This window comes from Scaptodrosophila lebanonensis, unplaced genomic scaffold (genome assembly GCF_003285725.1).
Source record: "Scaptodrosophila lebanonensis strain 11010-0011.00,11010-0021.00 unplaced genomic scaffold, SlebRS2 tig00000024-arrow-pilon, whole genome shotgun sequence".
In the NCBI taxonomy this organism is placed as follows: Eukaryota; Metazoa; Arthropoda; class Insecta; order Diptera; family Drosophilidae; genus Scaptodrosophila; species Scaptodrosophila lebanonensis.
The window spans coordinates 12,222,706-12,236,785 of NW_022060538.1; the positions used below are offsets into that span (position 1 = coordinate 12,222,706).

Consider the following 14,080-nt stretch of genomic DNA (forward strand, 5'->3'; position numbering starts at 1 on the left):
AGAATGAATGAATTCTGCACTAAAATATGGTTTTCTGCTACAAATAAGTTGCTAAGGAATAAGTTTTCAAAGCATTCTTGAATAACAGATGCCAATTACGGATGTTTCCATGTCTCTCTGATTTTTCTGTATCGATAACTCGGAATGGATGATGTAATCGATCTTGTCGTGTTTGTCTGAATGAACGCCTGGTTTAAGGAAACGGCTGAGGCTACACGGACCAAAGTCGGTATGTAGACTCGTCTAGTCCCTAGGCACTACGAGTTTATTTTATTTTACTCATTATTTCTATGACAATACAAAAAAAAAAAACAATTATTAAAAATGTCCTCAGAATTCAACATTTGAAAGGCATCATAAAGGAATCAAAAAGACCACAACTCTTAGAACATAATTGGGCTTCGAAGCACCCAGATTTGTTGTATATAATCTGATGCTTGTTTCAGGACAAAAAAAAAATATATATATATTTGTTCCATGAACCACTCGCGATTTTCTCCAGATTTGGCTCCATGCGCCTACTACCAATTCGGAAAACACTCCTTTGTAAGATTTCCACTTAATTATTTAAAATAAAAAAAACGCATTTCGCCAAAATATCAATTCTGTGTTATTATTTTAAAAAAGTGCAGCTTAGTTTAGGACGCACCCATGGCCGTAGCGAGGGGGGGGGGTTCCAAAGCGGGCAGCTTCTGTTCTGAACCGTCGAAATAAAATGATTTTAGATTTCTGTATCTGTCATAACTTCCTTTTGATAACTGCTCCGACCTCAGATACGGCTCCTTTTCCATTTCAGCTTGCAAATAAATTCTTCTTCCTTTCTTCTTCCTTCTTTATATAAAATTAACTAGGCTTGAAAATATATATATTTTATATATATTTTCAAACTGAAACTTATTAGAAAATTGACATATTTTTGAAAAACATCAAATAAATTGATTTTCAAACTGAAACCTATTAGAACAATGACATATTTTTGAAAAACATCAAATTTTTCTCTCCACCGTTTGCAGGCAGGTTTTTTATTTTATTTTATTACATTTGAAATATGTAGATGAATACATTTTCATTATTTTGAATTTCATTTTGCCCATTTTTCCCTATTTTTTCATATTTTTAATGTGTTTTTTGTGTAGTGCAAATAATTTGATAGTAAAAAATGAGGCCCCTCTGGACTAAATCCTGGCTATGCCCATGAGCGTACACACTATATACGATTATTATAAAACGCTCTAAGTAGTCGTAATCGTAGCTTTGATAATCGGTTTTTCCAGATCGGTTTCCAGTTCAGTTGTTTGCCAAACTAAATTACACTTGGCTGAGACACTCCATCTATGCAGACCAGCTAGTGCCTAGTTGAGTAATTGCCAATAAATACATAATTACATACTTACCACCATTTAATACTTACTTAATGGCTTACCAGTAATTGAACTGACTGTTGATCGGCGAATGCTGAAAAGGAGAGCCCCCACCCGCACCTAACGTTTTGAATTGTGCTTCCAAAGAATACTTTAACCCGTAGATATGGGGAGATGGGTCTATTGTCTATTCATAAAACTATTGTTATTTATAGTAATCGTAAATTTTATTTGGTTTTGTTTTTCTGACATTTAAATGCTGCTAGTGAGTTATTTATTAATATATATATATATAATTTTTTTGTTCAATTAATTGGAATAAATTGGAAACATTATGAATTGTATTTGTAGACGACGATGACGACGAAAAAATTGAATTGCTGTTTTCATTTGGCTTTTAGTTTGTTTGTTTTTCTTTTTCTCTCTCTTTTGTAGTTGTTTTTTTTTTGTTTTTTGCTAAGCGTACATACATATATATATATAGCTGTGTATAATATTTTTTTTGCATATTTGTTATACAATTCGTTAGGATGGTGGGAAAAAGGGGAAAATTGTGGCACGGCTTTTCCGTGGCTTTGCGAATGTGTGTGCGAGTTTGAAGTAAAATTTGATTCGTTTTTATGTATGTATGTATGTTGGTAGGTAGGTAGGTATGTTTGTATGTATGTAATTGTTATAGTGAACAATTCAGACTGCTCCATAAGCAGCCGCTGCGATTACAAGTCTTAGGTATAAAAATATTTGCTGTGCCTTTTGCGGGGGCCGTGTGGAGACGAGAGTTAGGTGGATAGTAAGAGCTGTACTTTCGCAGACACACTCATATAGAGTAGAGTATATGTATATCTGTATAGTTGAAGTATAGCTTTATGTGTAGTTGTTCTGCCATTCAACATGCTGCTCATTGTTTTGTTGTTGTATTCATATTTTTATTACATTTTTGGTACATAAATCTGATTTATCCTTAACATGTTTGCTGTTGGCTGTTCTTGCTGTTGTTGTTATAGTTGTAGCTGTTCTTGTTGTAGTAGTTGTTGTTGTTGTTGTAGTTGCTGTATTTAAACTAAATTTGTGTAAAAACTAAACAAAATGTATTTTCAAACATATATAGATAGGTATATATATACAGAGAACTTAAGAGCAAACGAAACTTACAAATCTTTATTAGCCGTAAATAATTAAAGCTAAGAAATAATTTTATACATTTTGTGCTTAATTTTGTTTTGTTTTTTTTTTTCTTTGCCGAAACGTAACAATTTTGATAATTAAATAACAATAAATACGCAAAAAGACAAGCAACAAAGATTAAAACAGTTTTCCTCTTCCTTTGCGTCTTTTTTTCTTTTTTACTTGTAGAAAACATTTCTCATAAATTTTTGTTTGTTTGTTTGTTTGTTGGTAGTATGTAGTTTGTGCCGAAAATATCACATTGAATTTTGTTTTTTTTTTTTTGTTTTTAATATAATATGCTAGCATTGTTTATTTAGTTGTATTTGTTTGTTATATATTGTGTAAATTGTGCCAAACCATAAATTTTGCGTATCACAAAATGTTTAAAATTAATTGCTTTGCTGCCGTAAGGTTTTTGTTTTTAATTTTGTTTAGCAATTTCTAGCTTTTGAGCAAACGTTTTGTATCAGCGCTATGGTCACACGGGCAAATTTAATTGCACACAATTAAGAAAAGCAATTGGCCGCACTTGTGGGCAAATGATTTGCATGTGTGACCGCAGCCTGACTTGAACTTTGAGGCCAAAGAAAGGGGGACAGAAATCAAGCGCTCGAAATGCGTTTATTTCTTCTTCTCTGACACAAATATTGTTATCAAATGTAAGTTAATTACTTGGTATATCCTTTTTAAAATGTTCTCTTCGTTCGTGATATGAATTGTTTGCTTTTGTGGTTTAGGGTTTATAGTTAGACTTAAGTAAATTAGAATTAAACAACTAAACATTTGACCATACACGCCTAACATATTGATAAGTGTTTAACAAAAACTGAGGTGGTTTCAAGTGGTTTCTCATAACTATATAGCCTACAAGAAGTGTTTAAATTATGCTACAAACTGAACAATTTGCAAACACAATATGTTGTTTTTTTTTGTTTTTTTTTTTACATAAATTATACAAATAATTCACAATGTTTAATGTTTATTTTGTTGTTATGTATAGGAAATAAAACACACACAATTCTAAAATTAAGCAATCAATCATCAACAATAAAACTGAAATGCATTTGAGGTATATAAAAATTTCTTTGTAGTTGGTTGAGTAGTTCTGTGGCGTACTCGCTTGTAAAATCAATAATAAAAATATAAGTATTTGTTTATCGTATGAATATACTCGTAGTGTCGATAAAATAAAACTAATGTGAACAACATGAGTAATATAGTAGTTGTGGGTGACTTTACTTATCAGTTACAGTTACAGTTACAGTTATAGTGTAGTTTAGTGCAAAAATTATACCGATTATTACATTTATATTCATATTCATATCCATACATATAGTATATATATATATATATATAAAGTATATATATGTGTGTGTATATATAATATTTGTTATATTAGGAAACAACACAGAAACCTTTAAATTGTTTATCTTTTTTTCTGTTTTCTTTTGAATTTGTTGTAGTTCTTTTTTGTTTTTATTATTTTATATAGTAGTTGTGAATAAATTGTGTTTAGCAACTGAAACCATTTCTAGGCATTTGATTTTTCTCCACATATAGTTGCAGTCACCAAGTAATATAGTATAGTATAGTACTACTCTTCAGTTATATCGCTTAAACCTTTAGTTTACACATTTAAAATTGTTAAAAATTTATAGCTACATAGTATATGTGTAGGTATTATTTAGTGATATAGTACGTTATGTGTAGTAGTTATTCTTTTTTTATTTTAGCATCTTCGGTTCGATTTTGGGTTATTGCTTGGCTATATATTCTTTAAATCTGGCTGAGAACTAAAAACAATTAGAAACAAATTAGGGGGAAAATAAAGTAAAATGTACAAACGCCTCATGCTGAACGCGACGACTAAATGCAAAAGTTAAACATTACTCTATAAATCTAGCCCGGAAATCGGGCGACTCCGCAACTCTGCGACTCTGCGACTCTTCGACTTCATTTCCACATTCCAGGTCCGTCCCAAGAACCCCTGCTGGGGCGCTTAAATCGACGAATTCAGCTTGAGGAGACGATCCGGATGCTTGACGCGCAAATGGGAGCGCAGGGTGTCGATGCGACTGTAGGTGGCCGGACAGTAGGGGCACATGGAGCGCTGGGCGGTATGCGAATGAAAGTGGTGCCAGCGATTGGTTACCTCCTTGCCACAGGAGCGGCAGCGCCACATGGTGCCAGGATCGCGCGACGGCGTAAACATATTGTGATAGGACATGGTGTGATGTGAATTGTGGCCAGGGGCGCCGGTAGGGGTTGAGCCGCCCCCGCCGCCGCCACCCCCTTGCGTCGGATTGTAGCCATGGGTGGGTGGTGCCCCAACGGGTCCGGCCCCATGGCCATTTCCAGCCGCCGATCTCATGTAATCAATGGTGGCATGATATTCGTTTTTTAGCGCCGCCGACAAGTGCATGCCAAAGGGGGGTGGCGATGCCGACGAGGAGGTCGAGAGCGGTGTGGAGAGATGGTGACGTATAGCGGCGCCTATATGGAGAACGAGAAAGAGAAGAACAGACACACAACAGCCCGTCGAACGGGACAAAAATCAGCCCAGAGAAATAGATTTTTTGTTTTGATTTTTGATTTGATTGGATTTTTGGATTGTTTGTTTTGACAGGGAGAGATAGAGAGACAGAGAGATAGATTGAGAGAGAGAGAGAGACAGATAGTGGTAGAGATAGAGAGATAGTTATAAGGTAAAAATTTGTAAACTGTAATTTTTGTGAGCAAATAATGTTGGCGAAAGTAAATACAAAACTAAAGTGGCATTAACTAAAAACTAGGCGGGTATATACTTAAAAAGAAGTGAAAAACAGAATAACAGATACGAGGATTACGAAATGGAAAGACAAAAACAAACTAACTAATTACGTTCAAGCAACTTAAACAAATCGTTTATTACTGCTTTTTGCAGGCACACCCGCATATAGCATGAAAACCAAAGTGAATAATACTTTATAGTCGCTAAGGCCGACTATGGGATACCCTGTGCCATGACTGTAGTAGAGTCGATAAAGCATATCAAAAATCTAAGTTCATATTGATGTGCACAAACTTTTAAAGAATGCTCACAACAATTTTGGGGTCTCTAGCTCGTGTGGTCTACGAGCACGAGGCGATCATACAGACAAACAGACAAATGAACAATTAGTCAGCTATGGCACAAACTTCTAAGGAATGCCCGCAGCAATTTCGGTGTCTCTAGCTCGTATGGTCTTCATGGAAGAAGCGATCATACGGACAAACAGACGACAGCTATGGCTGCTTTGGCAGGGTATCTCAAAAGCTAACTGGGCTGTTTCAAATACGACTTGCATTCGCTAAACCCTTACATTCCGGCGTGCAAATTATTGTATACAATATGTAGAATATTTTTTTTTTATTCATTTGATTATCGATTGCTTTTGGAAATCTTAAAAATGAAAAATGCCTCCGTTGCTCACGTTTGCTGCTAAAAATCTGCTCTTCTTCTGTTTTAAATTGTAGTGGTTGTCTTAAATAAATTAATACACATGGAATTAGTCACAAGGAGCGGCGCAAAATTATGTTTAGATATACATAAATGTTTATATATATGTAGAATATATAAATATATATGTTGTAGTATATATAACAAAAAGTTTGAGCACAAATGTAGTTTTGAATGGAAAACAAAAACACTTTGCATCAAATAAAGAATCTTATGATATAGTATAGTATGTATGTACGTAAATAATAACAAATGTGTTCTCTTAATTTGTTTCTTCATTCTTCTTCAGAAAATGTAATTATCAGTTATATATATATATGTACTAGTATATAGTATAAGGCCTGACTTCGCACTATTTTGGGTGTAACTCATTTGTGCGAATTGTTATTTTGATTTAAAACTAAAACTGCAGGGCAGGGAACCTAAATCCAAACGATGGCAGTAATTATAAAAAATTATATTTCTAATTAATTTAAATTAAAGTTGTAAAAAAAAAACAGGAAATTGGGCCGAGGTTTGAAAATTTGACACACAATTCAATTCAGTTTGCGTATCTCTATAAATGTATGTGCGTGTGTGTGTGTGTCGGTGTGTGTGTGTGTGTTTATATGTTGGTGTGCAGTTTTCTTTAAAACTATGCAGATTCTTATAGATGTAGGCAGTACCTATATAGTATATGTATTATGGGTACCCGTCATAAGTTGGAAGCACAATTCAAAGCGTATACAAATATGTTGAAAATAAAGAAAAAGTGTTCACCATTTTGTTTGTTTCCATAAAATTCATTTTATTTGCTTTTAGTTTTTATTTCATTTCGTTTATTCATTTTTTTTTTGTTTGTTTGTAGTTGTGTGTGTGTGTGTGTGTGCGCTGTGTGTATGTGTGTGTGTCGTTTGTTTATTGGTTGGGTTGGTTTGCCTGTTCTTCAGTTTTTTTTTTTTTTTATTAATTTTCATTGTTTTTTGTTGTTAGTTTATAAATTAGGCATGTTCTTTTTTTTTAATGTTTAAACTGCAGTTATGGGCAAAATGTTTATTAAAAAATTATTTAAAATAGTTTTATTATTTAATCATAGATGTATGTATATATATAGATTTTTATATATAGATTGTAACAAATGCGGCAAGCAGCTTGGACTTGCTTCAATTTGCTTAACATTAACAATTAAATTGTTTGTTTATTCATTTATTTATTTGCAACGTAATCATAGTATAAATACAACTAAAATAGTTTCCTTCGCATTAATAATTGTTTTTAAAAAAATCATTATCGATATTAAACTTAAGTTACATTGAAACTACATAGCACGTCCTTTAAACAAAATTAAAAGTTGCTAAAACTCTTCATCATCAACTGCAAATGCGCTTAAATTTCTGGGCTGTTAAAATTAGTTTGAACAAAATGAAATAAAAGTTAATTAAGTTGTGTTCAAGTGTGTGTGTGTGTGAGAGTGTTTTATGTGTGCGTGTGTGTTTTTTAAGTCTTCTTCAGTTTCAAAATGTATATGTTTCAAGGAGTAGGCCATATTTTTGTGGAGCATACTCGTTGCTTGTTTGGTGTCATTTTTTTTTGTAACAGCTATATTATTTATGACAATTCTATATATATGTATATGCATATATAATAATTGTATAGACACAGAAATGTAGCGGAAAAGTTTCTCATTAATAAGTATGCTCAATATGTTTTATTTAATATTCATATTGATATGCTCTAACATTTATGTTTAATTTATGCATAAAATTTGTATTACTTTTATTCAAACAAGAGCCTGCCTGTCTACCTCATTCAGCATTAATTTGTTGTTGTTGTTGTTGTTGTTGTCTTCGTCTTCCATTCTAATCCCTTAAACAAAAACTAGTCATATTGCACATACGTTCAAAAAATCTGTCTAATGCGCGCGCCGGCGTTGCCACCTTTCTCTGCTGTTTCTTGTTGAGAGCGGCGCTTACAGTTTTCTCTTTTTTTTGTTATTTGTTTTTTTTTTTTGTTGCTTGCATTGCTTTGCTCTCTTAGCGGTTCTCTCTCTCTCTTGCGTTTAAAGTATATTTGGATTTAGCACCATTTTGCATACCACAAATTAGAATTAGAATTATAAAGTTGATTTTCGCATTTTGTGTATTTTGTTTGTTTGTTTGTTTGTTGGTTGGTTGGTTTTTCTATAATTAACATAATTTCATTTTGTAATGTGTGTGTGTGTGTGTGTTTTAGTTTAGTTTAACTATAGTTATCACATCATATATGTATTTATAATATATAGATAAATTTCATGTGTTGTTTAACAAACAGCGTTACAAATAAACATTAAACAAACATTAAGTCGGGGCAGTATTTCGTGTAGCATTAATTACTAAACATATCTCATGTTAAGAAATAGAAACAAATAAATATTACTCTGGTTTTTTGTTTTGTTTTCTTTCGATTTGTTTATAACTATCATTTATAACGTTTTAGGCAATTTTTTGTGCGCACCAATGATGGGTTGTTTGCTTGAACTTGAAAACATAGTGGCGAAATGTACAACAACAAAAAATATAACTATTATAAAATACAAATTATATATAAAATGTATATATACAATTGTTAAACAAATTAAAAATGATAAAACATTAAAATTAAATTAATAATAGTAATAATAATTTAGCATAAAATCTGTAAAACGATTAATGCTCTCAAATGTGTAGAGTGAATTGCTGTTTATAACAAAGTGTGTGCTCAACCGCGCTAAATGACAAATGCCCGACAAAAACCGCCAAAGGGACATTCACATGCATTGACAGCTGAATAGGTTCGATCTCAGACACATATAGTACATACATACACAGCAGTCTAACCACAAAGACGCTCACGCTAATTCCCATCCACATCCGCACACAAACATGTAGTATACATACATATACAATAAATAAGTTAATTATTTTATGATTCTCTTGTGTGTTGTATGCTTAGCTATACATATACATTACATACTTGTACATACATACATACAAACATACTCACATACAATTTAACGGAAAAGCTACCTAATATGCATGTCTTCAAAGTTTTTTAACATTTAAACGCACAACTTTTGTACATCAGAACGTTTTTGTTTCCTTTTTCTGGCTCTCTTCTAAGTAGCTGCAACGTTTTTAAATTGTAAATGTGTTTATAATTATATTTATAATAGTTGTATTATTATTTTATTTTACATCTGCTTTCAGCTGTTATCAGCTTGTTAGTATGTATTTATTGAAAACACCGAAACTACATTTAGAGAAAAAGAATGAGAAAATGTTAGCAGCAGAGAAATGTCTTCCAAGTTGTTTTTTTATATATATAGATTTTTTTTTTGAGAGTATCAGTGTTTTTTTTTTGTTTTGGGTGGGTTAGTGGGCTTTCAAATTGTTGTTGATCTTAAAGATGTGAGCTTGTGTGTGCGCATAAGTGTTAAAAATACAACAACAAACAGGTGCACTGTGCAGCCATGAAAGTTGGCACGACCTTGTTGGCACTGTGGGGAAGAAAGAGGGCTCTGCAACAATACTACTATAATTAAAAGGTCCTATTATCACTACATATAGCATATTGTTTAGTTTAAATATTAGTTGATATTATTTTGTTTAGCATTATCATTTCGTAAACCTTTCAAACTCGCTGCCTTTGGAAACCCTATTAATTGCTTGCCTAAAAACAAGACCTTTTTACAAATAAATACTTTGTATATCTGCTATATGGTATATATGTATATAATTTTTTTAAAACTGTTTTTTGCATTTTTTGTTGCAATTTCTGAATTTTGTTGAAACCATAGGTTGATCAGCAATTTGTTGTTTCTGTTACTCCCCCGCCTTCTTCGAATGCCTTTTAGTTTCTATGCCACTAATTGACAAATACATTTGGCTACCATCATATTTTGTAATGCATGGTCAACATTTAAGATTCCAAATGGTTCTAGTTTTGTTTTAGCTATTTACGAGTACACCCCTGCAAAGGCTGGCATAAATTTATGTCTTCAGCACGTAGAAGTAATCGGAACAGCTGGAAGTGGAACAGAATACATACTGATGGTTTGCAGAGCTGTTTTACGATCTTTGTTCATAACAGAATTAATCGGAGCAGCTGGAAGCGGAACAGAATATATACTGATGGTTTGCAGAACTGCTTTACGATTTTAATTGATAACAGATATAGATTAGAATTTAGATTGTTGCTCAGAAAGCCAACTAAATTCTGTCTCCTCACTAATAGTTTAAATTTGTAAACTGTTACAAATTACAGAAATTTCATAAAAGAATATAGAAATTTGCAGAGGTATATACCAAGCTTCGACTTGCCGAAGTTTCTTCTAGATTTTGAGTATCAATCTGTTGCTGCCCGACCAATGTTTATGGCTGCGGCAATTGTCTATTAGCGGTGTAGCTGTATTATTATTATTAGTTATTAGTATAACGATTGCTGCCGTTATCAATAGTTTAATTAATATTAGTAGTAGTAGCATCCATTTGATTGGCATTTGTTGCATTGCTCCTGTTGCTGTTACTGTCACTATTGCTGTTGCCATTGTTGTTGTTGTTCCTGTTAGTGATATTGCACATGTTATTGGTGGCAACATGGTGACTAAGTGTCGTGCCACAAGGTGCATACTGCTTCAGTTGATCCATATATTGACTGAAGCTCTGGCTCATACAGTGGTTAATGCTTGGCATAACCTCTTCAAGCTCATTGTCGCTCTCATCAATCACAATCGTTTGTGATTGCTGCTGCTGCTGTTGCTGCTGCTGTTGCTGCAGTCTCATGTTGCCATTGCTAAGGGCTCCTGTTCTTGTTGTTGCTGTTATTGTTTGTGTCTGCTGCCTGGGATCGAGTTGTTGATACAAATCGCGTGAATAGAATGTGAAAGGTTGATTCTTGCGTTGCTGTTGCTGCTGCTGTTGTTGTTGCTGTTGAAGATAATGCTTATGTTGCTGCTGTTGGTAGTTGGCGAATTGCTGTTGCTGCTTGATGGGTGTTGATGTTGGTGTTGTTGCTGACTCCTCAATGTTCCACAGGCCATAGTTGTGCCAGCCAAAATACTGACTATATCATTCGCTCGTGGCATTATGTTGCTGTTGCTGCTGCTGGTGATGCTGTGGCTGCAATTGTTGATGCAACATATGTTGCTGAGCCAAAGCGTGCGCATGTTGCTGCAACTGTTGCTGCTGCTGTTGGGTTTGCTGCTGCTGCTGCTGTTGTTGTTGTTGCTGCTGCTGTTGTTGTTGCTGCTGCTGCGCCGCACTAAACGCCGCTGCTGCCGCTGCCGCCATGGCTGCCTGCGAGGCAGCTGCCAGTTGTGTCGCTGTGGGCGTGGCCGCGCCCGCCGCCGCTGCCGACATGATGTTGTCGAACTTCCGGGTGTCCGGGTTGTACATCGGATGCTTGAACTTGCAATGGGTGCGCAAATTGTCGCTGCGAGTGTAGGTGGCACGACAGAGCGGGCATTCGAAGCGGCCGGGGAAGTGGACGTGGTAGTGGTTGCGGATGTGGGTGACGACCTTGCCACAGAGCTTGCAGCGATGCAGGTTGCAGCCGCCGGAGAGGCGCTCGAAGGTCAGTCGCATGTGCCAGGCTTTCGAACCTTTCGATTGGTTTATTAATTGTTTAGCATTGTTTCATTAATTTGTAAATTTATTTGCATTTTTGTTTTGTTTGTTTTTTGGTTTTGTTTTTTTTTGTTTTTTTTTTTGTTTGTTCAGTTTTGTTCGTTCAAACGCGCAAAGAAAAAAAGAAGAGAAAAACAATGTTGTTGTTGGTGATTCACAGAAACAGAAAAATTATTTTATAATAGTTCTTAAACTGTATAATTATAATTAAAAGTGGATTTTGTTTTTGTATTATATCTGCTGCTTATCGTTATTTTTTTTGTTTTAAAATTTTTCTCTGTTGTAGTTGTTGTTGTTGTTTGGTTTAGAGATTAAGAAAGAGATAGATAGATAGATAGACAGAGAGCGAGAGAGAGATCTTGGTGTTGGTAATGAGGGGATGAAACTAAAACGCGATTCAAATAAATGTTTGCATACTTGCAGGCGCACTGGCCAACATTATTTAGTGGGAGAGATTCTGTTTTGGGTTATTATTATTATTATTAATATTTTTTCTCTATATATTGTTGATTTTTTTTTTAAACAAAATACATTTTCGCAAAAATTTGGTTACACCCAAAAAATGAACAAAAAGGTAGTTGTTGTTAAAATTTTGTAAACGCGCAGAGTGTTGTGAGAAAGATGGAAAATAAAATAAATGTAATTTAAAATAAAGTACAACAAATAGAACTCGACCAATATTTTTGTTGATGAGCGCCAAACAACGCGCTGTGTATTTTGTTTGACTTAACAAATACGGTTTAGAAAATTATTTACAACAATGTGGTAATGTTTATAATTAGGTTTTACTTAATGGCGATACGGTTGAGGTGCTGGTACTTTGAAGAACCCAAACCAAATTATATATATGTATATATATGTATATGCAATGATCTGTGGTTGGTATGGTATTGCTGTTGTTGTTGTTTTTGTTTGGTTGTTGTTGTCTGTCAAATGGCTTTGAAGCACTTTGAAATTAAATACTATTTATAATTAATGTTTTTAATAGTGAATGTATGTGTGTGTGTGTGTAGGTTTTGTTTTTATTTTATATATTTTTTTGTTTGGATCTAAACTGTTAATTTTTGTTGTTGTAGCTGTGTTTTATTTTCAGGATCCCAGACCGGATTAGTTATAGTAATTGATATTCGTTTTGGTTTTGTTTGTCGATAGGGTTGGCTAGTTTGTGAATTTACATAGAGGGTCGAATTTTCCTTTATATAGTTTATAGTATATATGTAGATATTGATGTGTTTTTAAGTGAGTAATAGAGTATATAGGAACGGCTTTTTAATAACAAAAAAAGAACATGGCTGAGTTAGGCGCCAAACAAATTGATAGAAAGAACGAAAATTATTTAGTAAATATCTTTTAGGTTTGTGTTTTCAAAAAACATTTCTTTGTAGCGCAGCAACATAAAAACTTTGCACATATTTTCAACACCCCTCCTGCCTGCTGCTTACAAAACAGAATGAAGGATTTTAAAATAAAAACAATTAGAACTTTTGTATAAGAGCGCGTATAAGACGATAGTGACGACAGAAATAGAGGTATATAGAGAGATAGATATATAGACAGATAGAGAGTGAGAGAGAGGGAGAGTAAGAGTATGATAGCGAGTCGGAGCAAGAATTTCTAAAACAAATGGAGTACAAATTTTCAATCGTGTGGCCAATTCCTGTTTTTTTTTTCGTTTCGTTTTCCAATTTCAAATTTTTCTGATTTTGCATAGAATTGTTTTAGGTAAAGAAAAACATACATAAAGTTAGGGTTTTCGGAATACGTAGCTTAGACATTTAGCACTAATAAAACGTGACTAAAGTAAATATTTATTATACATAGTAAAAAATTTGTAAATGGGTGCTTAAAATGATCTTAGAAAATTCAACTTACCGTTTATAGGGTGCGCTTCTAGTTATTTTTTAAAAAAGTTTCTTTTTCATATATATATTTATTTTCGGAATAGTTTGTGTCGAAATTTTTTAGTACCTATGAATAAGTTAACAACTTTTGATACTCTTCTTCTTCTTCATTCGAAAAATATTAAATGAAAAGAACTGGAATTTGATTTCAAAGAGTTTTATTAAGTAAAGTTAAAGATGTTATGTATTTGGTATTTTATTTTCTTGTTCTTGTTGTTGTTGCTGCTTAAAGATATCATTTTGCTTTTGTGTACGTGTGTGTGTGGGTGTGTGTATGTGTGTGTGCTTGTCAATATTTTAAAGCACCATACACTGTGAGTAATAAGTATGTGGCTTTTGAAGAGCTTCAATGGCTAGTACTTATAATTCAAAAGCGAAACACATTCAAATCGTCTGATGCAAAATATTCACTTCGGTGGGTGTTTAGCCAAAGATAGTACGAGTGGGGAGGCATAATTTCTCAGCACATCTGTTGGGTGTTCGAGGGGCCCATTATGGTTAACACCAACACTTTGTGCAGTCGAAATTGTGCAAGCTTATGGATTGCATTAT

General features: G+C 33.7%; 1 protein-coding gene across 2 annotated transcripts in view; it reads right to left on the reverse strand.

Annotated features, from left to right (window-relative positions):
* Window positions 1-4,027: 4,027 nt before the first annotated feature.
* Window positions 4,028-14,080, reverse strand: part of LOC115620313 (sex determination protein fruitless) — a 180,474-nt gene continuing 170,421 nt past the window's right edge. The window contains exon 7 of one of the 2 annotated variants that reach the window (XM_030513504.1): window positions 4,028-5,021. In XM_030513504.1, the coding sequence (XP_030369364.1) occupies window positions 4,528-5,021 (494 nt within the window). In that variant the 3' untranslated portion in view covers window positions 4,028-4,527. Of the gene's footprint in view, window positions 5,022-11,069; window positions 11,603-14,080 lie in introns of those variants that run through there. The other variant, XM_030513503.1, reaches the window with a different exon arrangement.